The 26,966-nt window shown below is 40.7% G+C and overlaps 2 protein-coding genes across 3 annotated transcripts; both read right to left on the minus strand.

Moving 5' to 3' along the window:
- Positions 1-2,320: 2,320 nt before the first annotated feature.
- Positions 2,321-5,187, minus strand: LOC117636302. Its single transcript, XM_034370739.1, has 2 exons — positions 4,524-5,187; positions 2,321-2,793 (listed from the first exon to the last, which is right to left on the minus strand). Exons 1-2 carry the CDS (start codon positions 4,884-4,886, stop codon positions 2,581-2,583), a joined length of 576 nt encoding a protein of 191 aa, XP_034226630.1. The 5' UTR covers positions 4,887-5,187; the 3' UTR covers positions 2,321-2,580.
- Positions 5,188-5,769: 582 nt separating this feature from the next.
- On the minus strand, positions 5,770-10,144 carry LOC117637081. Of its 2 annotated transcripts, XR_004587142.1 has the most exons (3): positions 7,679-10,144; positions 6,191-6,343; positions 5,770-6,020 (listed from the first exon to the last, which is right to left on the minus strand). XR_004587142.1 is itself a non-coding variant. In XM_034371853.1 (2 exons), the coding sequence occupies exon 1, from the start codon at positions 10,007-10,009 to the stop codon at positions 7,685-7,687; it is 2,325 nt and encodes a 774-aa protein (XP_034227744.1). In that variant the 5' UTR covers positions 10,010-10,144; the 3' UTR covers positions 5,770-6,343; positions 7,679-7,684. The 2 variants fall into 2 exon arrangements, 1 of the variants encoding a protein (XP_034227744.1); XM_034371853.1 differs by having other exon boundaries at positions 5,770-6,343.
- Between the last annotated feature and the right edge of the window lie 16,822 nt (positions 10,145-26,966).

The raw sequence follows: 26,966 nt of genomic DNA on the forward strand, positions 1-26,966 counted from the left end.
AGGTTCTCTCTCTGTCTCTCTGTCTCTCTGCCTCTCTTTGTTTGCTATATTAATAAATAAATAATCAAGTTACTAACCTATACATGGTATGGTATACAGGTAACTGGAAGTGGAATTCCCACTTTCCAAATTGTAACACCTGGAAGTAGAATTCCAGAGTGGTTCAATAATCAAAGTGTAGGTGATTCCTTAATTGTGCCATGTCAAAGAGCGGGCCATTCCAGGAGACAGCAGCGGGCTGGGACCGAAGCTCGCTATGCCGCATTTTGAAATAGACGAGAAAGTTCAACATAGGGGAGAAAGTCTTGAAAAATATTCTTTCTGGACGCGAGCCTCACCCAAGGGGGAAACTCCATTTTATGCTCTCTCTCTTCTGTCATGCACATCATGGCCGGGTGAGTTGGCCCATTGCGAATTAACCTCAGTGCTTCCAATCAGGTCATGCACTTTTTAAGATGCGGAACCTGGGCTTCAAAATAGGGGAAATTTTTTAGTAGGGGGGGTAAGGAAGGTGCCGAGGTCTTAATAGAAAGGGGTTGATAGTCCCGTCTGCTAGGCTTTTCCGAACTTCCCTTCGCCTTTCTGCCCGTGAAATCCTTTTCTTCCGCTTTTTCCCAACGAGATATCCCCATTCTTTAGTATTGAAGCATATATTAGTTCCAGAGAATCATCCGAACATTCTGAGATACGGTTGTCAAATGGGGGAAGAGGAACGAGAGGCGTCCCTAAGCCTTCCGGCTCACTAGTAGGTGACGAGGGGATTTCTAAAAAAGGGGTAATTTTTTCTGCGGATGCATTCGTTCGGATACATTCTTCCTTCTTCACCTTTTCAACCCACCCATACTAAAAAAGCAAATTTGCCTTCCAGAGTGGAATTCCTTCATGTGCCATGTCAATTTGGATTGCTTTTTGTGCTGTCCTTGAAGAAAATGCCCCTGAGTATGAACCTTGTGACTTTTTTAAAATTAAATGTCATTGTGGATAGTGACGCCATTTCTATAGGCCATCTTGTGTCACCTCACCTTTGGGTATCTTGTGTATATCATCGTGTAGTCGACAAAGAATGCAGTCAGATGAAGATTTCATTCCAAACTGTTAATTTGTACTCAGACAAAAGCAACATCACCACAAAAGCTACTTCTCACAATGATCATAATTCAGCTGATGCAAGTGGAAGCTCTCACCAAAATTCTCTCTGCCGCAAAAGCTATGCTCTTTCCAAATGGTTTTTAACAAAACTTGTAAAGATTTTCTCCCTCTTTTTAACAACTGCAGTTTTTATGAAATCTTTCAACTATAGCAAACAATGGGGATGCATAGGACTTTTGATTTGGAGGGTAACCACTTTGATTTCCTCCTTAGGCCTTGCACCCTCTTATTTTTTGCTATTGTTGAAAAGTTTAATAAAAATTGTGATTCTAAAAAGAGCAGCTAAATTTTTGCAACCTTTGTTAAAAATGCCGCCTCCTCAAATGTCTGCACATAAATACTTGAAAGGCTAATGACAATCTTCTCACAATTGATATTAGTAAATTCCCATCACTATCTTTTCTAGCCATACATTTACCATTAGATTCATCACTTATTGTTTCGTGGATGACAATTCCTCTCTCTCTCTCTCTCTCTCTCTCTCTCTCTCTCTCTCTCTTCATGTGCTTTTTTCATGAATGCATTTCTGTTTAAACTACTGCAGAGCATTAATCAACTCATTTAGTATATACATGTTTGCAAGAGCTGCATATTTTATGCATTTGAACGAAGTATATGTTAACATAATGCAAATCAATAAGTAATTATATTAGCAATCAATAAGTATGTTCAGATACACTGAATTGTTTTTTTATTAGACCTAGCTGATCAAAAGTAGTCTACTCAAATTTGCGGTCGTGATACTTCTATAATGGTTTGCACTTTCAAACGTAGTTGCGTGCTTATGGCCAGGTTCACATGAAATTTGCACTTCAAGAGCTACGAGCTCATTAGACCTAGTTTTCTTATAATGGTTTGATTCTTATTCACACAACTTACGTGACTATTTCAACTGCTCTTTTCTGTTGTGTGCAGGGTGGAATAATCTCCTTGATAGTGTGCAATCTCCTTCAATTATGCAGTCTTCTCTTATTTAGCATATCTAAGTTCTAAATTACCTCATGTAATAGACTGGAATTCTGAGAGGTTCATTAAACCGTCGTATAGGTGAGTGTCGTCTGAGACGACAATTTTTCATCGAGGTAACTCTTAAAAAAAATTTTGAAAAATAATGTAACTATTTATAAACCAGTTAATTTACCGTCTGGATGCATTTTATATAATGCATCGGTTGATAATCACCCATTTATCTATCTATTGTTTTGAATCTTAATGTTGCAACAAGAATTTTATGAATGTTGTTTCCGAGGTTTGGTATTTCATAACCACATTTATCTTTCAGTGCAGCCTGTCGCCAATTACAGTTATGACGACGTCCAGATGAGCATCACTTGCTTCATCATCAAAATTCAGTTGATACTGAATCAAATTCTTTTTAACAAAATTTGAGAAACAAAAAGGCCATAAAAGGGAAAGCATCAATGGCGCCTTTCACCAACCATACTTTTTCAGCAAATCTCCGGTTCTCTTCCTCATCCGAGTAAAAACTATTACCACCAGAGCAATGATCCAAGGAGGAAAATTCAAGCCAGAGATGTTCAATTTTTGGACCCACTCTGGAGGATCTCTCAAAACCAAGGTTATCAAGACGGTTATAACAGCTACTCCAAGCAAGATTTTTGTCACCGGTTGGATCAAGGAATCCTGCATTTAGAGAAGAATTAAGTAGGAAAATTAGTACCAAAAGACATATCACATGTCACTGCAACATTCCACTGTCTGCAACATAATGCATATCAAAGAATCTTGTGGCAAATAAATTGTAAACAGTCCACCTGCAGAGCATTCCTTTACATGGGAGAAAATCAAATTATTTGTCTTTTAGAAGGAAATGCGAGGGTGGAAAGACAAAAGATACAGGAGATCCTGACAGACTACTCATGAAATAGACAATAAACACATAAGAAAGTATGTGGTGCTGTGCTAATAGCAACAGTTTCTGACCATAAAAATGAAAAACGAGCGAAGACCCACAGTAACAATGCTGTGAAATCCTTTTTTTAAAAAGGAATATGTGGTTGCAAAACTCAGTGTCTATGATATAAATTATCAAAACCTATAAGATGAATCCTGCAGGGTCTTTACGGGAACTTTTGCATTTTGACTTTTAGGAAAGGGGTCCTGTTTTTGTCAGACGAACACCAAGAAACCCCAAACTGTAGGAACCCATTTTGGATTGTCTCACTATGAGTTACTGCTTCATGGAATCTTTAAATTAACTTTTGGGTAAGGGTTAATTATGTGGTCTTGAGCTACTACCTTTGGTTCTTCCTTTAGCTTTTGTTTTCTTGTGTCCCAAATATGTGGATTTTCATGTTTGTTATACAATATTTGAGTTTGATTCAGCAAATCTTCAGTTCAAATGCATCTCCCTTTCTCTCAGCTGTTTCTCATGCTTGTTCAACTTCGCCTCTAATCTCTTCTCTTCAGTATCTCTGGATTTCCTATGGAAATATCCAAAATTACTTCAAATTTTGGTTATTTCTTTTGGGTCTTTCCATTAAATTTTCTTTTATATTTCTAAACTAAAATAGGCATACATAACCCTTTACATCTCAACCTAAACCTCAGACTGTTATTATTAAATACAGCTATTAGGTTATTATTTACCTAACCAAATTGGAGGACAATATTTTGTGCCTTTTTTTTGGGTACAAATGTTACAAGAGAAATTTAATATGACTAATGGCTTGATTAAGAGATGGAGTCTTATTTTGAAAGATCAAATTATTACTTTGATGCCAAATTTTCCAACAAATGAAAAAGAATTCATCAAGAAAAATGCTGGGAAATCCTACTGTTTAGGAATATGTGGTTGTAAAACTCAGTGTCTATCATATAAATGATCAAAACCTATAAGATGAATCCGGCAAGTTCTTTAGGTGAACTCAATAGTCAAAATCACATCCATTCTTAGGCTGCAAACACAATGTCATGTAAACAAAAGAACAGAAAATAAGCATGGAAATTGATGGCTCAAATTCAACGAAGTAAATTGCTATAATATATCTTGCTTCTATTAAAATAAAAATAAAAATAAAAATTCTTTAGCCTATTGCTAATTGAGAGTGACCTGCAGCCTAGTTCATTTATTTCATATAGTTGGAATATCATGGCTGCAAACCATGAAAATATAAATTGCCTTAACAAAGCATTCTCAATATGAAAAATTCCGCATTAAATGTCAAACACTTCTCTATCTATTCTATCTCACACTCAAATTCAGTATCTCTTATGACCACATTAAAGTTACATTTATTTCTACCCAATGCAACCAAATTTTCTAGGCAATCAAACAGAAACTTACTTCGATTAATTTCACAAATTGGGTTTTCATAAAATTAAAAAGAAAAATAGAAATAGAAATGAAGTACCTTGGGCTCTCCGTCAATGTGAACCGTAGATCCATCTTTATAAGCCAGCATAGACCTGCCGTTCCTGGGGTTAAACCGGATCGGAACGCCGCGACCCGACCCGGTATTGAAAGCGTAAAGCGATTTGAAGCCGAACTTGTCGAGAATGTCTCGGACCTCCAACTGGTTCTGGTCCCAACCCCCGAGGCTCGTCCTGAACGTGTCGATCGGGCCTTTGCCTCGCCGATACAAGTAGACCTCCACTTCCGGAACCTTCGTCCTCGCGGTTTTAGGATTCGGATTCGGGTTCCGGGATGACCCGTCGGGTTTCGGGTCCGATTCCTCGATTTCGCCAACTCTGTTGGTATCTTCTTTGTCGTCCATCTTTGTTTCTGGGTTTTGATTTCCTTTCTGTGAATATGGATCCGAGTTTTGTGGTGTGCTATTTATAGATTTTGTACTTGGAGACGAAGAGCGGAGGCCCCTTGAAGAATAAAGAGGTCAACACACACAATAATATCCAGAGCAGGCGGTTCGCTTTGGTGCTGATTGGAAATAAGCGGTTCTACCACCAAAAAATATTCGTGATTAGTAGAAGTTTTTGCTGATTGGATATGCGTTCGGTGACCCCAATTTTTTATTAGTTTTGTTGCATCCAATCAGAGATATGGAGTTGGAAGGAAATGCTCATTTTGTTTTTTGTTTTCGGTTTTGAGTTACTTCTATTTCAAATTTCTGTTTTCTAATTCCGTTTTGGTTCATATTGGAAGGAAACAATTTACAGAATTGAATTAAATCCAAATAATTCATTTATGTGAAAACCATTCCAAGGAGTATTCTATTCAATGCTCTTATTGAAGTTTCTCTCTTTTTGCAAGTTGTAATGTCCCCGGGATATCGGACGTTTCATTATGTTGGTTTTCTTGCTTGCTCGCTCTCTCCAATATTGATATTTCAATTGCATCGAGTCCTAAATTGTGTCATTTTCAGTTCACTTTCTTTTCTATTTTTATATAAGCGATATTGAAAGAAGGGAGGTTTCTCACACATGCATTTTTAATATAACACAAGAGTTCGAACCTAACACCACTCATAGGCCAGTTGCAGAAGATGTTGGTTAGGCCAATTGCCGAAGGCAGTGATCCTGCCTTGCTTCCCCCTCCCCGTAGATTAATTTAATTTAGAATAATTTAAACTATCACTTATATTTAAAAATAAATATAAAAAAATACACTTGCAAAAAAATAAAATTTAAGAAGTGCCTTGATTGGCCCCAAATCCTGTTCTCACTTCATTCAAACAGGACCCCAAGGTTTAAAAGGCAGCACAGCAGGCCAGCAGATGAGAATAGCAAAATTCTGATTTATAAACACCACAATGAATAGCATAATAAAGCCAATCTCACTAACTTAAGGCACAAGTATGATCAGTAGGTATAATTACAAGTTCCAGCAGACCAGATAGATCCGCTTCAATGGCTTCATACTTGAGTTTAAAGGCCATTACTAAGACCATGCCCTGCAAACATGACTGATATCAAAACCAAATATATTTTCAAAAGAAACCTTCGCTGGTTCACTAACCTATAGGCATGCATGCTTCAAATGTTACGCAAATTGAAATTATGCCCAACAAAGATAAGCATAAAATCCTAATATATTTACGGATACCATACAAGCTAGTTATACCTCTAATATAAAGCAGACTACCAGTAAAGCAAAACGTTAGAGTCAACTACAAACAGTGCACAGATCTTCCGTACGTATATCGCCTCCTCCCCATCCTGTCCGAACTTGCACCAGGCTTGTGGCATGTGTTTGCAGAACTCAACACTCACCAGCCTGCCAAAAAACCATCACATGTAAAAGTGATTGAAAATAACAAGAGATTCATGAAAACAAAAGAATGACCACCTCATGAAAACAATTCCAGCACCTCTTGTGCCCCCATAAATGAATTACTAGGACACTTGGATTCAGGCACCAGTGCTTGGGTGTGCAGTGCATGTGTACAGTGTCTCATATGCCAATACGCTAGTAAAGAAAAGCAGCTCACAATCTTGTATGTAAGCAAAAACTATTATAGGCATAAAGCCTTTTCCATGACTCAGTGGGGTTTCCAGTGAAGATGCTAAGACAAATAGCACTAAATTTTCTGGGCACAGCATTGGCAGCAAAACCATCACTACAAATGATGCCACCTATATGATGGAGATGATTGTATAAGAAAGTCCAATGCCAATTAGGAAATTGACATCGTCATGGGTGAAGGGGCCAACACTACCACCCTACCACCACCACTGGATCCATAATTTCCACTACACTGATTAAACAAGTATAGATGCACATTAACTGAAACTTTCTTTTCTTTTGACTGTCAACACCTGCCAAACCAGTAGGAGAAATATATAAGACTGGGACACATTCTTCAATGAATCTTCTCTCTCTCTCTCTCTCTCTCTCTCTCTCTCTCTCTCTCTCTCTCTCTCTTAAACTTTCCATGACAAGAATCTCAAAGGAAGACCCCTTTGTTCTCTTCAGGATCACCCAAGAACTCCAAGCAAAGCAAAAGCCTCAACCATCCCCATGCCAGCGGACCATGCACCAAAAGATGATCCACCAAGGGGTTAATGTCCAGATAAAAAGGGGGTTAACCTAAGAGGGGCTTTGGAACATGCATCTTTCTCCATGGGAAGAAACTCTCCTCTCCACAACATCATGTGCCCGGCCGGCGCCGCGCCTGGACCTAATCTCAAAACAATTTCCCTATCCAATATAAGTAGTTAGACAAGGCAACTGGGATTGTAGTGGTGTAGAAGAACTCTAAAAGATTAAGTAGATTTGCGCCGTGGTCCAATCTATTCTTTTCATTTCAAAGATAGACTATTGAGTCAAACTGCAGTAAGATCATATCATCACACAGTGATATATAGATGCAAGAAAAGTTCGAAAAATGTTATCATTTATATGAAAATTCCCAAAATCCAGACACCGTGAGAATCAAGTTTGGGAATTAAAAATAATAGAATGATCTCAGATTCACTTTTAGATATTAACGCTTTTGTCTGATTATAAGGTATGGGGATACTGCATCACAACATCAGGACAAAGTCACATCAAATAACTAACTAAAGCTATATACGTTTTACACATTGATAACACAAATTGATGACTTACCATGCATCATTCTGTATCATTTGGGGCAGATTCTGTTAATTTTGCAGTCCTCCGTTTTGCAAGCCGTTCATGAAGAAGTTTCACTTCATTGTCTACATCCGGCAACCTGTTACTCAATAATTCAACATTTTTGTGGTGTGCTTCAAAGTTGCTAATCCACCCAGCTTCAAAGTCTCTAATCTTTTTTTCAATCAACTGACGGTTCATCCTCTCTTCTTCTTCTTTCTTCAGGCGTTGCTTTTCCAATTCCATAGTGCTCAAAACAAGGCCCCCAGACCCAGGAACATCCCTGTAGAGTGGCTCATCTGCCTGTGGACAACGTGCTCTATATTCAGCAAATGCTTTTTGTGTTTCCTTTAAAGCCTTCCTATAGCCATCCAAGAGATTTCCCATTACATAGAGCTCACGCTCAAGACGATACACCTCCACTTCTCTCTTATGCTGCTCTTCAGCCTTGACCTTATGCAAGTGATCAATCATCTCATCCCTTTGCTGCAATCCATCCATTAACATCTGCCGGTGAACAGTAGATTCCTCGCAAGCTTGTTCTTTCTCCACATACACCATTCTAGCTTTTTCCATCCAGTGCTGCATTTGCTCCATACAAGTCTCAAATTCACCAGAAAGCTTACCATCCCAAGGGCCATCAATCCTCAACCGCTTATTACCATTGAGAGGGTGATGAGAGTTGGCATTCTCGTGCATAAGCTCTCTCTTGAGACCACTTCCAAAGAGTGAGGAACTACCAGGAAGCATTCGGCTATCATCCCTTGAAGAAACAAACTCCCCGGAGAAATGATCTCGCATTGGCATACCAGAACTAAGAGGAATTTGTGCAGCTTCCATTGCCTGAATAAGACTACCCGAAGGCAACCCCTCTAATGGCATACCCTTGAGTGAAAGGTGAAAACCTCCCTCTTCCTCCTCCTCTTCGCCTTCTTCCTCCTCTTCATTTCCTTCTTCCTCTACTCCTCCAACCTCTTCCCCAAAACCCAAACTCTTAACACCAAGATTATTACAACGCTGCAAACAAGGTTCGGTTACATTACTCTTCCCATCTAAAAGCCATTGTCCATGCTCTTCCACCTTACATTCTTCAAAATTCATTGCATCCTCAACCCCTACATGCACCTTCTCAACACTAAACTCGAGATTTTCTTGCCCAACATCATCTCTCTCCACATTATCTGGCCCAACATCAGCTCTCTCCAAATTGTCTTGCCCAACATCAGCTCTCTCCACATTGTCTTGCCCAACATCAGCTCTATCCACATTCTCTTGCCCAAGACACAATTCAATGTTTTTCTCTTCCAATCCAAATCCCTTAACATCATTCTCCCCACCCATTTTCACATCCCCATTACCATCCTCTTCATCTTCCTCCTCTTCCTCCTTCGCATCCGCATCCATATCCACATCCACATCCAGATCAACATGAACCGTAGGCTCTTGTGCTTTCACCATTAACAACTCCTCGCGTTGCGATTTTATCAAACACTGCAAATGCGATGCATAGTAACAATCCCCCAATTTGGGCGCCTGAGCTAACTCCTTCTCCACCATAAACCAAATCAAACCAGCCCAATCCACCTTCCCAAAGTGCCCTTCTTTGATTGCTTTAGTCCAATTCAAAACCTCGCTCGGCATCATCCACGTATCCTCGTGCAAAAGCACCCAATTCGATACAAACTCTTCAATGAAAGCTATCGATTCCTCGGAAGCAGCAGGAGGCTCCTCAGCGCCATCCGCCACTGCACTCTTCTTCACCGGCAGCTTCAAGGCCCTTGCCAAGTCGGCCCGGTTGACCATAATCTTGACCCCATTGACATAGCTACCCCGCATGTTAGGGTTGAAGTGGGAGATCAATTCGGCAAGAAGGTCAACTCGAATAGTCCGATCGAAGTCGATATGAACGAAATCCCACAAGTTCAGCCATTTGAGGAGCTTCTCGTGTTTCTCAAAGTCGAGACTTTTGACGGGTACGAACGGAATGGGGTTTAGGGATTCTTTCTGAATCTGAAGCTTCTGCTCAGACTTCTTTCCTGCAACAGCAGCTCTTCGCTTCTGGCCCAACTTCTTTCGCTTCGTTCCTGTTCGGCGATAGAAGGTTATGGTAGTACTACGAGGAGATCGGACGGGAAATTCCTCTGGTTTGGGTTTGTTTGCATCCAATTGAAGAGGGTTTTGTTGGACTTCTGGGTCTTGAGTGGGTTCTAGGGTTAGGGTTTTAGATTGGGAATGAGATTCAGAATCAAGGTTTTGGTTTTGTTGAGGAACTTCTTCTTCAACTGGGGCCATGGTCAAGTCAGGATTTTCAGGGGGACTGGTCATGGTGATATATGGTGGCCTTAAATTTTTTTTCGAAGCTCACATAGACACAGAGCAGAGGCAGGTAAAGAATAAGACTCAGAAAAATCCGCATATGGTGGTCTTCTGCGTTAAGAGGAGGCTCCTCTTTTTTTCTTTTTTTTTCCTTCTTTTTTTATCAAAAGCAAGGTAAATAATTTAGGGAAATAACTCAAAATACCACATATTTTATAATTTTTTATGAAAATACTACCCCTCTTCAAAAATTTTAAAACTATCACCTATAAATATATCTTCATTGTCCACTGATTGTACCCATATCACATTTTCAGAAATTTGGTTCTCTCTCAACTCGCTCAGCCTCCTTTTCTCTCTCTGTCTGTCTCTCTGTCTGTCTCTTTGCTCTCTCTCTCTAGCGCAGCTCTCTGTCTTTCTCTTTGCTCTAGCGCAAATCTCTGTCTCTCTGTTTAGTGCAGCTCTCTCTCTCTCTCTCTCTCTCTGTGTTTTGAATCATGAACCCCTCCCTCGACCCCATAGTTAGGTATGTCTTCTGAATAACTGCTTGCAACCTTGAAGCTCTACTAGATCGTCGACCTCGAAAAGGTAGGGTTGATGGTCATTTTCTTAATATATGTGGGATTATGTGAAATTTGTTTTGTTTTGATTGCTTGGGTTTCTATTAAATTGGTTTTGGGTTTAATTGCTTTCGATTAGGTTTTTTGAATCTTCATGCTCATCCATCTGGGTTTTTACCAATTGCATTTAGATTGATCTGGATATGTGAATCTTGAAACTTAGGATTTTCCATTTGATGTAGTGGATGTTGTTGTGTTCCTATTATTTTGTTGTCGTATTGTTGCTGTTATATTGCTATTATATTGTTGTTATATTTGTTTATATTGCTATTATATTGTCTGCTTGTTGTGGTTGTATTGTGGTAATAAAATGTTGTTTTGTCATGGTCAGAAATGGAGACAATTGTTATTCTGGTTTGCTACAATGGAAAATGGGTAACCTCAAAGAAGATGTGCAAATATGAAGGGAGTGACTCAAAAGGCTTAATAGTTCCACGGACCATCACATTTGCTGAACTGTTGGATCGTGTGCATCAGATTGGTAATACAAACTGCAGGGAAGACAATGTTTGCTTAAAATTCTCAGTTTTGGTGGCCTCGAATGAGTGGAAGCACATAAAGATTGAGGACGACGATGATGTCAAATTTTTTATGAAGCGATATGAAAGTGTAGCCTTGGTTTTCCCTTCACGGGATAGTATTGTTAGGGTTTGGTGGCGATTTATTTTGCATATCTAAAATATGGATGTTGTTCGGCTTAATCTTCATATATGTAATTCTTGTCTTAATAATTAACATAAATTAATCTCGTAATCCTCCAATTATTAATTAGTAATGAGTCAAGATAAGTAAATGAAATGAAACAAAACAAGAAACCCAAAATAAACATAAACAACAATTTCTAGCACCCTTCTATCGCCTCTATATTGCTACTGTATCACCAAGGTATCGCCATTTTATTGTGTTTTAGGCAAAAACGAATTATGCACTTCCTTTGTTTTTCAGTTTTGCCATATGTCCATTTTTTGACCTTTAAGTTTTCTACCCATTACGCAAATTTTGTGTTCTATATATGATTGGATTAAGCACAGAAAAATAAAGAAAACTACATGGACCAAATGTAAAAAATGGATACAAAAAAGAGTAGTAATCAGTGGAAATGAACACATCGTTTCAAACAAATAAATTGTTATACCTCCATAAAGAGCAAGTATGTTTATATATCGAGCAGTACGAAATAGTTCACAATCTAAAGAATAAGTATGCTAACCACGATTGCAACTCGAAAACAAAACCCAAAAATGGAAATAGTTTATGTGCCATGTAAGGCAATTAGCCACCGCCACCGACTGTACAATATTACATTTTACCATGTACAACATGGCCGAAGACCCTGGAAATTATTTCACCTTGCTACATAGAATACCAAAACCAAATAGCTCTATCAAAATGAATGGATGACCATATAAAGCACCTCTAGCACAGCTTCGATGTCTGCATCTTCATATAAAGGATTTCTTGACATAATTAAGGAGCACAGTGAATTCCCAAGTGATAAGTGAACACTGAACTCAATTCACTGACATTATCATATTTACCTCATATATATGCCTCAATCGCAAGCTTGAGTCGGTAATATGTGATCTTCGAAGGGTGCCTAATGTAGAGACTATAAATGAATACCTACAACTTCCCTTCTTTGGATGAAACAAAACAACAAACAAACACATAATCCAATTGCATAAATCGCCAAAACCATTAAAACTACAATGGAACGAGAATAAAACCATAATAAACTAGCAATAAAACAGCACTACGATGCCAATATAATACCACTAACATGGCAATCCAACAGCAATAAAACAGCAATACGATACCAATAACAACAGGAAAATAATAGTAGTTTCAAACAAAGAACAAAGAACACACTCCTTCACTGTTTCAAACAAGGAATCAACACAATCAGACAATTTCAGGGAAACCTTAAACCAAATTCAGAGAAACCCCTAAACTAATTTCATAGAAACCCATAAACCCTAAACCAATTTCAGAGAAACCCCTAGACCCTAAACCAATTTTGAAGAAACCCCTAAACCAATTTCATAGAAACCATACACCCTAAGCCAACTTCAAAAAAACCCTTAAACCCAAAGAAAATGATGATGAACCATACCTTATGGATGCGAACGGTGGAGTTAAGCTTCAATGAACAGACACTGCTGACGGAGGAAGACCACTGCGTCAGAGAGAGAGAGAGAGAGAGAGAGAGAGCTGCGCAGACTGAGAAAGATGGAAGAGAGATTGAGAGCTGAACGAAGACAGACTGAGAGTTGAGCGATAGAGAGACAGAGCAAAGAGAGATTGAGAGCTGAGCGATAGAGAGAGACGGAGCCAAGAGAGGTGAGAAAGAACAAAATTTCTGAAAAAATGATATGTGTGCAGCTAGTGGACAATAAAAATGTAGTTATAGGTGATAGTTTTAAAATTTTAGGGGAGGGGTGATATTTTAAAAAAAAATTATAAAAAGGGTGGCATTTTGAGCTATTTCCCTAATTTTTATATATAGCAAAAGGTAAAAAATGGCCAAACATTCAAAATACCAGAAATTGCCCTTAGTTAATGCAAATATTAAGAATTAAAATTATTAATTAAATAAGAATAATACTATAAATTCACACTTTTTATATTAAAACAAAATCAAATAATGGATCATATTTTTATAAAACACAACTACCCATTATCTTTTTTAATATTAAAAGAAAAAAATAAATAAAAAACAATTGGCACACGCTCACAATAAATAATAAATTAAAAAACAACATTTTAAAATACAATAAGTTAGGTGTTTTAGTTGCCATAGTCCCTTAACTTAGACTTAATTTGTATTTTTGTCCTCGAAGTAAAAAAGGTTGATGTTGTCCATAGTGGCGGAGCCAGGATTATATGTGTAGGGGGCCAAACTGTAATACAAGTATAGAAAGAAAAAAAAAATCAATCTTACATCAATAATATATAAGAAAAAATGGACATTTTTTAGAACTTTGTACTCAATTCATGTATCAAAACAGAAAACTCTCATGATAAAATCTCATTTCCCTTTAAACTATTTATTTTCCATTCCTTTTTTTTTTTTTTTGGTCAAACTATTTTCTATTCCCTTGGCTCATCGCTTTGATTATTAGAGGATTAATACTTCCTTTTTTATGTCAGTTGTGTAATGAGCCCACAAACATTTTACATATAATTATAAACAAAGTTATTATGGATTGCAATTTGGTTGGGGGGGGGGGGGGGGGTGTTGGGGTTATATGGTTTGCATTGTTAAATATATGAAATAAAACCCAAGCTTTACTGTGTTAAGAACAAATTGTGGAGGGGCCAAGGCCACCTCAGGGTCTAGAGTACCTCCGCCCCTAGTTGTCCATTAATTCTACTTTCGTTAGCAGTGTTGATTATGTATGTAAATTCAGGGGTCAAAAAGTACTTTTATGTTCTCTTTAATGGGCACAGTCGTATTTTTATGAATTTTTCTTATTTAAATATTTATTGTGAAGACTTATATGTTATTAAATCTTAAGCCTGGTATGAGATTATCCCTTTAGTTGAAAGATGACACCATTCTTGTTTTCCACGTGTAGAGACTTAGAATTGGGTTTAATCAAATCATCATTGCCATGCCATCTTGCATGCTAGTAACAAGTGGTGTTTTGATATTATTTACCAAAGGTGGATGACTCACATTATTCCCTTACTTTTCTATCTTATCTTTTGGTGGTGGTGTTGTGATATCATCTTACTTTTCTATCTTATCTTTTGGTGGTTTAAAATATTGTATATATAAATATTATTTGGTTGCATCCGTAGTCTCTCCTATAAGTATCATGCTTCCTTACTTCAATCATTCATTCCAATCCTTTAAGATAGATTTCTACAATGAAGTAGTGTTAGAGAGAGAGAGAGAGAGAGAGAGAGAGAGAGAGAGAGAGAGAGAGAGAGAAGGAAGAAAAAGAAACAAGATGGAAGAGCGTGTGTGTGTGTTGCAATATTTCATACTTATCATGGTGAGTGGTATGTAATATGTTCTAAAAGTTCTTATTTTGTCATAAATGTGAAAATCATGAGTTTATTCTATTTACAAACCTCTCTCGATTTTCAAGTCAAGCATGTCTAATTTGTGCAATATTTCACACAATATATATTATTTGGAGTTTTTATGAAGTATGTATTATTCATGAAACATGAGAACTTCAGTGACACGGTATCCGAAGGATAAATGTAACAGATGGGGACATAGGGCAATGAGGCCAATAGGGGTCACGTACTGGGTACAATTTGTGAAGGATAACCAAGATATGAAGTAATGATGTGATATGATTTGGATTATGTATCTTTTTATTATATTTTTCTAGAATGTGTAAAATGACATTGCTTGATTGACATATTACATAATCTATTCACTGAGCGGTGGTTTGCTCATCCCTCACCTATTTTATTTTTCAAATCAATTAGTGGGCAAGACAAAGCCGAAACCAGAGAAGTTGGATTAGTTTAGAGTGATAAACTTTTATTTATATCTTGTACATTTTTAAGATTATTATAATATATATATATATATATAGTGGTAATGTATTTTAATCAATTTTTCAGTCTTTTTATTTATTTATTTCAATTAAAGTACCCTAATTCTGGAATATTATTTCCGGATCGAGGCGTGACAACGGTAGTCCACACAAAGACGCCAAAACCCATCCTTTTTCTTAACAAGGAGAACAGGGGATGAATAGGAGCTGCAACTGGGCTGGACAAGACCAATAGCAAGTATTTCACAGACAATAGTTTCAATCTCAGATTTCTAAAAATGTGGCTACTTATATGGCTTGACATTCACTGGTTGGGTGCCTAGATTAAGTGGAATCCAATGGTTAGTAGTCTGAAAGGTGGAAGACTAGTGGGCACAGAAAAGAGCTCGGTGAACTTGGCTAAAAGAGGGCCAAGAGCAGTAGAAGATGTTGTTAGAGGAATAGGGTTGTCAAGTGCCACAAGCTGAGCGATAAAACCTTGTTTCTCTTGGGCCAATATCTTGGTGATAGGCTCGGAGTCCCCCAAGAAAGTGGTAATAGAGGTTTGGCCCACTAAGCAATGCACTCTGCCAGTAGCCCTGAATATCATGATTTTATTTTTGAAATTCCAACCAATGAAGCCACATGACCCACAATGTGCATAGTGCGGGAGCAGGCAGAGCCGATGAGGTGAGTGTCTGAATGGAAATGGAGGGCTCTAAGTCAGAGGTGGTAACTGACGGCAGAGATTCACTAGCACAAATTTCATGGGCACTGATGTCCTCAAATGAGGTGGCTGGAGGTTCCCAATCAACCTCAATCATCAAAAGTTGACGCTTTTACAACGGTGTCCAGCACGAAACGGTTCATCAAAATTGGAACATGATTTTTTTTCCCGATGTTCGTACACTTCAGCAGCCAAGAAACGACGAACAGTGGGGGTGCTAGAAGACCCCAAGGGATTGGCAGGAGCAAACGAATGGGAAGGAATGCTCGAAGCCGCTCTAGAATTTCGGTTGCGGTGGGTGGAGCAATTAGTGGCACGCTGATTATAGAGAGCGCGGGTGAGGCGTTTGGCCTCTGTCAAAGTGGTTGGTTGCTGGAGGAGTACGTCGTCGCGAAGGTCAGGCTCTAGATCGCTAACATAAACACCCATGAGTTGGTCATCAGTCCAATCAAGAGCTCGACAGGAAACCTTGCCAATTCCGCATTATACTCGTCCATGAAACCATGTCGTTCAATTTTTGGGGTTTTCAATGTGGTGTTCGGGGGTGGGGAAGGAGGTGGGGAGGCGTGCAGGAAGGGGTGAGTTGGGGAGTATGTGGGAAAGTGAGTTGGGGCTCGAAGGGTGGAGGAAAACGATGTGTGACGAGTGTGGGAACCGAATTAAATCAGACTCTAGGTCAAATAACTCCTTCCATTTGGGGATTATTTGACCTAATTGGGAATTAATCAACCTAATTGGGAGTTACTCAATTTAATTGGGGATTACCCAATTAAATGGAACGTTACCTAATTAGGTTGAGAATTGATTTGATTCCTACCACAATTCCCAATTAAATGAGGAGTTACCTAATTAAATTAGGATTTGATTTGATACCTACCACAATTAGGGATTTGATTTACCATAATTAATCAAATCTCTAATTAATCAAATCAATTCCAAATAAGGGAGGAATAATTCCCTTCCATCTATGAAATTATTCCTCTGAAACCCTAGCCTCAAAGACCACTAAAAAAGGATAGCCACACACAAGGGTTGCGGTATGTCTGAAATCTCTATTGAAACTCTGCAGAAAATTTCTCTCAATCCCTAGCCACCTATTTTCTCTCTCTCTTTTACATAAGGCTCGGGCCGCCCGGTTTACACCTTAAACACATCTCCGTACCCTAGTTAGCTAGTGTTTTTCTTACAAACTGTTGAACTAATTTAGGCATCGGAGGGACGTTGGTCAACACCCCCCTGGTGTGGTCCTCTTATTTGTTATATTTCGCAATCCACCGAAGCCTTCCAAACAACCATGGTTGGAAGCAAGAAGACGAGAGGCAAAACTGCAGCAATGGCTAAATCCGTGACGGCCCAAAGCCACTCCACCCGCGGTCATGCGATCGACATAATGGCATCGCCACCTCTCACCACTGCACCGGCCACCGCTGCCGAACATGGTGGAACTTCCCATCAAGGTGGACTCGTCACCACCGCCGACTTAGGCTCGATCTTGGAGCAACTCCAAGCATTCCCTCCATTGCCTCCACGGTCAACGCACGCTCCCGCGTACACCTCCAAAGAAACCCTAGCCCGTGTGCAATTAGGCTCCACCCATTTCTCTCCTCCCGATCCATGAAGTCAATCTGACCTTAACCTGAGAGTTGACTAGCTAGCCTAGAGAATGGATGACCAAAGCAATCTAATGAGGCAACTCCTCAACTAAATAAGCTTGGCTCAAAACCTTGGCCTTGGACAACCGGGTGAAGAGAGAAGGATGGATGAATGCACCGGTAGGCAGCTCGACGGGTACCAAGCAGGTCGAGCAGGAGTGGGCAGACAAGGCTAGGGACAACAACGCGATCGGCTTGCCGACATGTCACAAGCATCTGCGAGCCACACTCAGAGCAGAATGAGTTTAAGGAACAACGTGCGAGAAAGGATGGGCCCACGGCTCGACGTCCGCCCCTGCCTGGGCCCATAGGAAAATGTTCATCAAAGGCTAGGCCCCCAGAGAGGTCAGCCAGACAACATCGCAACGAGGATCTTGAAGAAAGGCGTTCAATTGTCTACTCGGAGAGGAGCATTCATGAAAGGCTAGGCCCTCAGGGAGGTCAACTAGATAACCTTCACAATGAGGACATGAGGAAAGGCGCTCCGCTACACACTCTCGAAGAGCTGATTCTCGTTGACAAGCTACAGAGAATCTTTCGCAGGCGTAGTCCACCAACACGCCACCTAGGCAGCACATACGAGAAGTTTGATCCTCGAAAATCAACGAGAAAGTCAGTCAACATCGAACAATTCATGAAGGTCACCAACGTGGCCGACCAGCAATGTGTGTGGAAGACGTAGATAAGCTTGTGAATGATCGACTTCCAGACTTGAAGATCGGCGAAAATTTCGAAGATGCACTACGGAAGGAGATAGACCATGCAAACTCTACGCCTTTCACTGCCGAAATCGAGCAGGCTGCTCCCCCAAAGCAATTCTCAACGCCCACATTCACACACTTCAAGGGGGATTCCGATCTCGAGAGCCACATAAAACACTTCAAAAGTGTCATGATCCTCCACAAGGCCGACGACGCGCTGATGTGCAAGGCATTTGCGATGACCTTGTGAGGGGCTGCCCAAGACTGGTTCCACACTCTATCATCCGGGTTGATCAGCAGCTTCAAGGAGCTGACTTACGTCTTCACCAAAGAATACACCTCTTACCAGACAATCAAGAAAAACCTTGACCACCTGTATAACCTACACAAGAAGTCCGACGAATCCCTTCGAGATTACATCAAGAGATTCAAAGCAGAAAAGGCCAACATTGTAGGATGTGACAACTAAATCGCGTCCTCTGCTTTCAAGAAAGGCCTTCCGGCTGAGCACTACTTGTACCGCAAGCTAACCATCACTCCCAACCAGTCTCTAGCAGAGGTCTACACGATCGGGGAACACTATGTGCTCTGGGATGACGATCGAATTACCGCAAAGAAGTCTACTAAGTAGGAAGATCAGCCGACTAAGTGGGCAGGCCAAAGAAGCGATGGATTTCGCAACAGGAACAAGGACAAGCGAAGGTCGCACCCACAAGGGGACGCTACGGCAGGAGAGAACTACACCAAGTTCACCATCCCCATACATCAAATCTTAGCCCAAGTGAAGAACAAACCTTAGGTAAGAAGATCACCACCCTTAAAAAAAGATCTAGACAAGAGGGATACTAGCAAATATTGTGCCTTCCATGGAACGCACAGACACACTATGAATAACTGCTTCACTTTGAAAACATATCTTGAAGAACTCTTGAGAGAAGGTCATTGCACGAAATTCATTGCGAAGCAGGCCATCCAGCGGATTGTAGATCGTGACACCGCCAAGGAGCCGCCCCAGAAGGTCATAAGAAATAACACAATCCTAGCCGACTCCGAAGAGTCTGGGCTGACCAACAAGTAAAAGAAGAGGAAGATCAAACAGGCCACTGTGATCTCCTAAATCTCGACCGACCTGCCACCAGCAGAAGACGATCCTGTGATTGGCTTCCAAAAGAAAGATCTGATCGGCCTCGACATGCCATAGAACGACGCCCTTGTCATTAGTATTCAAATTGCTCAGGCCATGGTTGACCAAATCCACGCAGACAAGGGCAACGCAGCCAATATCCTGCAATTGGTAGTTATCCAACAGATGGGCTTGGAGACAAAGATCAACAAATTAGCCAGATTGTTGACTAGCTTTAATGGTGCAACAACAGTTACCATGGGCACGATAGACCTCGACGTTTACTCCTCACCTGTAATCAGCTCGCAAACATTCATAGTCATTAATGAGGTCTCACCCTACAACGGCATCCTGGGCAGACCATGAATGGGCAAAATCAACGCCATCACCTCCGCCACACATCAGAAAATCTGGTACCCAATCCCTGGGGGCGATGTCGGCCAAATCAACAGCGATCAGGCAATGGCGAGGAAATGCTCTGCCCAAGGGCTGAAGAAAAACAAACAAGTGTAGTTCCTCCCTGTGAGCCAGGCAGATCTGGAGGAGGTTGAGCAATCGAATCTTGCTATCTTATAGCAATCAAAGCGTCAGGACCAAACCAAGGAAATCCATCCAGAGGTCTTTCCTGAAGAAGGATGGAAACCCGAGGAGGATGTCGAGTTAATATTTTTGGATCCTGACCATCTAGACAAAAAAGCGCTGATCGGCTCGTGCCTAAGCCCAGACGAGAAGGTGGAGCTTACCACCTTCCTCTAGACCAACAAAGACATGTTCGCATGGTCACTGTCAGACATGCCTGGCATCGACCCGAACATCATCTGTTACCGACTTCACGTCAACTCTGCCTACAAGCCAGTGGCACAGAAAAGACACAACTTCGCTCCCAAGCGGGTTGCTATCATCGAAGCACAGATTGACAAACTCCTAGCTGCCAGCTTCATCGAAGAGGTCTTTTACTCAGAATGGCTTGCCAATGTTGTTCTGGTGGCAAAATAAGAAAAGAGCAAATAGAGAGTCTGCGTTGATTATACCAACCTCAATAAAGCATGCCCTAAAGACAACTTCCCATTGCTGAGAATCCACCAACTAGTGGATTCCACTTTTGGCAATCAGCTGCTCAGCTTCATGGACGCTTACTCCGGCTATAACCAAATCTTGATGCACGAGGATGACAAGGCGAAAACTTCTTTCATCATCGAGAGAGGGACCTATTGCTACAAGGTCATGCCCTTTGAGCTCTTAAGGGTGTCTCTACACCTAGTGCCTTAAAGCCTTTTTGGTTTGAGAGTCGCTAGCCTAACACTAGCTATATGGGTTAATTAGAAAGCTTAATTGAGCTAAGCATTGCACAGCCCACATAGAGAAAAAAAATAGTTTATTAAAATAAAAACCTTGGTTTGTATCTTGCAAGGGAGTTTGACAACTCTTGAGATCAAAAGGTTGGTGTGATTGGAATTTAACTAATGCCACTCAAGTGTGTTGGTTCACTTTACACCAAAGGAAACATGTGAAAAGTTTACTGGCTAATTAGAAATGATTTGGACTTCGAGGTGGGATTAACTTGAAATGTTAAATAAATGTTCTCTCTTTTAACGTTGTTCATGAATTGAAAATTTGGACTTTGTGCTTTGTCCTTTTTGTTGGTGACAGATGTTGAAATTATTTTCCAAATTTTATTTTATTTCATGTTTTTGAATAATTGTGCTAGCTTCATACTTGATGTTTGTGGGTATCATCCCTGGAAACCATCACGAGACTACAACTCATCCTTTAGGGGTAACCTAAGGGTTTAAAGGCTTGTTGCATATGCTAAATGCAATCGTATCCCGCGAAAGTGGCTTAGCTATTTTAGTTTATTTTTTTATATTTTATTTTGTCATTTTTACTTAAATTTGAGTTTCTGTTAGTCGCTTGAATTGCTAGGGAGTAGCAGTAAGCTGGTTGGAGGTTGTGATGAGAGTCTCAAATTACATCTTTTTAATATTATTTTGGAGACTTTATGATATAATTTTGGCTTAGTAAATATAATTTCACTTGTTGTTACATTTTATTCTCACCAACTGAATTTATGAATTTTCTATATTAATTTGGTGAACTTATTAGGTGAATTTATCTTCTGTAGGAAGTTGGAAAGCCAAAAGATGAAGACATATTTGTCCAAGTTCAAGCTAGGTGTGAATAGAATTGCTAGTGGAGTTTTATTGAAGAATTGATTGTGGGATTATTTGTAATAACCCAAACAAAATATCTAAAAAGAAAGAAAATATCTAAAAAGTAAGGAAAATATCTTCTTGCAAAAAGACAATTTTGCCATCGCATTATTTAATGGGGAAAAATTTGACTTTTTGATCGAGAAAGAATTTGGGAAATTCGCTTACGCCATTGCGTAGAGCGCGGCGAAAGGAGTTCGTCGACACGGAGTAGACCCGAATCGGAGCCGTAACGAAGAAGTTATGGTTTAAAAACTGCGAAGGGCAAAACGGTAATTTGGCCAAAAAAGTCAGATTTTTATCCCCCTCTCTCTCCTCTCCCCGTCACTTTCTCTCTCCTCTCTCTCTCTCTCCCCCGCGCGAAACCCTCTCGCGGCTCCCCTCTCTTCTAGCTCGTCCAGCCGCCGCTGCACACCGTCCCGATCTCCGCCGTGGGTACCATCGGGTCCGCCTCCGTGTCGTCGTCACAACCCGACCGACCTCAACCCCGGGGCCGCTGTGAGCTGGCCGGAAAACCATGTTTTCCGACGGAGGTTCCTTCGAAGCCACCCGAACTTCCAGCACGAAATTCTCCTTCGTTTCTCCACCAAATCGATCGAGTAAGGTATGGTTTCTCATCTATTGTTCGTGTTCTAGCTGATGCTTATATGGGCTTCGATCGATTTTAGCGTTAAGGAGTTCGATTTTCGACTTGAAATTTGGCCGAAACTTCGGCCCTTCGAAACTACTATTTCTGGTCACTTTTTGGGGGTGGTCCAAGAACAAAAGTGACTCCAAATGGGGTGTTTTACCTAGGGTAGGAGTTTGAAGTCTTGGTTCCGAGATTTTTCGGCCACCCGAAATCGCTTTGGACACCCAAAGCTGCCCGCGCGAGCTGGAGCGCGTGGGCGACGGTAGTGATGAAATTCTGTGCAGTTTTGTGACCCTCGTGTCGTCACGAGCGCGTAGGATTTCGCGGATCTCAATTCGGAGTCCGTTTGAGCCCCGAACGGATTTTCTATATCGCGCGATCCGTGGGTGCAGTGTCGTTAAATAATCGGATCGCGCTGAATTTCGGATATGTCGGTCTACACGATGTCAGGATCGTGTAGGATTCGACGGATTGCGAATCGGAGTCCTGGATACTCCGGAATCGCGAACCCTGGGGCTAGGGTTTGGATTTTAAGCGATAACGCGATTTTGGCTAATCCGACCGTCCGTTTCGGACCAAAATCGCAGAACATGGTTCCTTCTCTGTAAGGAACCTTCAGAGGAGCCCAGATTGGCCATCAGAGACCGTGGACCCACGGGGTCCCGGATCGGCCGATCTGGCAGCTTATCGCTTATTAAGGTTTCGGGTCTCTTAAGGCCAGTTTAACTGTCTAAAAAGCTAAGGTGGGCATAGGAGTAATCTGAAACGAGTACACGTATTTCTAGGAGCCGGGGGCAGGGTGTTTAGTTGAAATTCTTTTTATTCAGTAGTTTATTAATTTAATCTTTATGGGTAATCAGGCACCAGGAGCCCGACAGGATTGCAAAAGAGACCTTCGAAGGGTCAAAGTAGCTTGGACCATCTGTGAGTGGACTTTCTTTCATGAATTATTTTATATAAATGAGTTATATAGAGGTTTTCCATAAATAAGATTTTATAAGTGATTTTATATTGATTTTATATAAATGAGTTTTTATAAATGAGTTTATTTGAATAAATTTCTTTATTTGATCTTGAGTAAGTTTTATTATGGTTCCGATCATGATTAGCACAGTAATAATTCCATAGTTTTGTGCTGCTTACTTACACATGCTAAAGAGTTATAGAAAACAGAGTTTGAGGTTTATGGCAGATGAAATAGCAGCACAATTTGAGATTTCAGTTATTAATCAGATTTTTCTAAAGGAATTTATTTTAAAACCACCTCGTACCCATTTTCTTTGGTGATTACCCATAGTTGGACCAATGTCTAAGGACATCCAGTCCGATTTCAGTTTATGTTAGTGCATTTGACTTTGCCTCACGAGTTACGGGGACGCTCGGACCGTGAGTGCCAGGATTTGCGGCCCGGCAGACTTGGTGTCCCGAGACCTGCCAGGATTGCGGCTCGGCTGACTCTGTGTCCCCGAGACCTGCCAGGATTGCGGATCAGGCTGACTATGGTCCCCTGCATCCTGCCAGAGCGACTCGAACTGACTTGGTGTCATCGAGGATCTGCCAGCGGATCAGGCTGATCATAGTTCCCTGATTTCACCAGTTATGATTTTCAACTATTTCTAACCAGTTTCTTTGTTATTCGCGCATTTTATATCTTTATATAATTGTTCAGTTTCACGAATCTATATACATACGATTATATATATATTCGGATGAATACCTTATACTTAACGCAGGTGAACTTTAGCCTTACTTATCAAGTTATTTTTACTATGGGGGTTATTATGATTTTAACTGTTTTCAAGAATCTTATGTTTGGTCCACTCACATTTTCAACCTGTTTTTCGCCCCCAGGCCATAGAAATACGCGGGATCCACCACCGGGCCATTCAAAGCTTCCGCATCACCACGTAAGGTAAAGTTTTGTAGTTGAAACCCTGAAACTTAGAAAATGCTCTGATATATATAGTTGAAGTTGGAAAACTGGAGTGGAGATCTGTTATTTGGAATATTCTGGCAGTTGGTGTGAATTTATGGGTTGTTTAACAGGTGGAAATTTTTGGGATTAGTCAAAATACAGGGGAGACTCTGCTGAAATTTCGGCAGAAGTCTAAGGGAAGTTAAAAAGAATTTGAGACAAGAAGGGTAAAAAGGTCATTTGTGCCCGACATTGCCAGGTGTCGGACACGCACAGGACTTGGCTCGAATTCCAAAGTGGAAATTGGGTCGGGTCCTGTCATTATTGTGATTGTAAAGAGAAGTAAAGAGGGAGAAGAGAAGACAAAAACGTTGAAGCTAAAAAGCCTATTTCATGTCATTCATAGCCATTTAACGCCCACCTACCTCACCGTTATTTCTTTTCCACTAACTCTCCACCATCAACACATGTTTAATCCAATTAATCCCTCACTTAAACCCTTCATTACCCACCACGAATGTATTAACTTCCCACTCACCTCATTGACTACTATAAATCACCCATCAACTTATTTGGCAAGGGCACCCCTACGACAGATCTTTTTATCCATTTCATTCAAAATTTAGTTTATGTTTTCCTTTGTAATGAGTTGCTAGAACTCTAGCTAAGGCTAAAGGGAATGTTCTTTGAGTAAGTTTGTGAATTGTTCTTTAATCCAATATACGGTATGAATTGCTAAATTCTTTTATTTTTGGTTGTTCAATATTTTCATATCCTTTTATTTTGATTGATGTTAAGTGCTATTATCTTTTCATGAGTTCAATTATATTTTTCTCATTGTTAAGAACTGACTTAGCATGCTTTTAAATTAAAAGAGTAGATATTAAGCAATTCCATTTTCTGAACAATCATTAATAAAAGATAACATTGAAAAATTAAATTGGTTTTAATTTCTTTATCTTCCGGTTAAAGTTTCTCAATGATGATTTTAATCGAGTTATAATTTGGATTAAAGAGCATGAAACATATTTTGTTTAAAGAATTGAACCTTGATGCCTTAGCATTTCCATTATTGATATTTCATTTTTAAACTCAATTTCCACAACAATCAAATCAAATTACTTTTCCATTTTGCTTGTCACTTTTATTGTGGTACGTTTAATTATTTCTTTGTGTGCAGATATTTGCCTACATGCTCCTTGAGGATATGATACTTGGACTTCCAAGATTATTACTACGTGTGACTACTTACACTTGGGTAGATGCAACAGTGGGATATAGAGCTAAGCCAATATGACATCCTCTACCGGTCAAAAACTGCAATAAAAGCCCAAGCTTTAGCAGACTTCGTCGCAGAATTCACCCCATCAGCCGAAGAAGAGAAGTTGGTCAACCAAAAGAAGGAAAGTTCAAAAGCAGACGGGACCTCTGCAGAACCTAGCCAACCCAGAGACATGTGGCACTTGCGCGTAGACGGAGCGTCGAACCAAAAACGTGCTGGAGCAGGGGTCGCCATCACCACCCTGTTGGAGCAAGTTATTACGCTTGACTTCTCGGCCTCGAACAACGAGGCAGAATAAGAGGCATTGCTCGCCGGCCTACGCTTGGCAAAGGAGCTCGCAATCAAAAAGCTAGCAATCTACTCAAACTCACAGTTGATCACGAATCAAGCCTCAGGTGAATACATGGCGAAGCACCCAAGAATGATCTTGTACCTTGACAAAGTCCAAGAGCTGTTGAAGGCATTTCCCACCTTCACCATCCAACAAGTGTCCCGGGCAGAGAACGTACATGCAGACGCACTGGCATGCCTAGGGTCAGCGCTGGATACCCAGTTCAGACGCTCCATCTCGATCGAACACCTTGACCGACTAAGCATTGAAGAAATATAGTCGATCGATACCATGCAGATTGACGAGGACCCCAGCTGGCAAGACCCTATCATCGACTATTTGATGAATGGAAACCTGCCAGCGAAGCTAGAAAGGTCCAGCAGAAGGCCACAAGATACTACATGCACGGCAACAAGCTTATCCGCAAATCATACTCTGGCCTTCATCTCACCTGCATAAAGTACCCTCAAACACTTGAGGTTCTCAGCAAAAGTCATAACGGCGAGTATGGCAACCACTCTGGGGGCAGGTCACTCACCCAGAATGCTCTAAACATAGGCTACTTATGGCCTACCATGAGTCACGACTCTGCTGAATATGTCAAGAAATGTGATCGCTGTCAGATACAAGCCGATCCCTAACCTGCATGCCGAAGTCTACCATATGCAAAACAGTCCATGGCCGTTCATGTAATGGGCCATCGACCTAGTGGGTCCCTTGCCATTAGCGCCCGCCAAGAAAGAAATGATGATCGTCGCCAGCGACTACTGTACTAAATGGATCGAGGCCGAAGCTCTATCCTCTACTAAAGAAGTCAATGTGGAGCGATTCATCTGGAGAAACATCATATGCTGGTTTGGCTGCCCACAGTCGCTGGTTACCGACAATGGCTTACAGTTCATTGGCAAGCAGATCACCGCCTTTTTTGCGAAATACAAGATCAAACAACACTTGTCCACCCCGAGGTATCCACAAGGAAATGGACAAACCGAGGCATCCAACAAAGTCATATTGGACAGCTTGAAGAAAAGGCTGGAAGGCCCAGTGGGAAATGGGTGGATGAACTCCCCAAAGTATTATGGGCTTATCGCACCACCAAGCGAAGATCGATTGACGAAACCCCATTCTCCCTCGCCTATGGAATAGAAGCAATCATACCACCTCACATCACTGTCCCCTCCATAAGTCTAGAGGTGGGCAATGTTGATCAGAACTCCGAGAAGATGAGGCTCAACCTTGACTTATTTAAGGGCGAGCGTGAGAATACCATTATCC

The sequence above is a fragment of the Prunus dulcis genome, chromosome 8 (genome assembly GCF_902201215.1).
Source record: "Prunus dulcis chromosome 8, ALMONDv2, whole genome shotgun sequence".
NCBI classification, from domain to species: domain Eukaryota; kingdom Viridiplantae; phylum Streptophyta; class Magnoliopsida; order Rosales; family Rosaceae; genus Prunus; species Prunus dulcis.

Excerpts from the sequence above, each read along its gene's own strand:
- LOC117637081 (XM_034371853.1), bottom strand. The coding sequence starts at position 10,009 with ATGACCAGTCCCCCTGAAAATCCTGACTTGACCATGGCCCCAGTTGAA.
- LOC117636302 (XM_034370739.1), bottom strand. The coding sequence starts at position 4,886 with ATGGACGACAAAGAAGATACCAACAGAGTTGGCGAAATCGAGGAATCG. Across the intron at positions 2,794-4,523 it reads ACATTGACGGAGAGCCCAAG|GATTCCTTGATCCAACCGGT; the intron begins GTACTTCATTTC and ends CTCTAAATGCAG.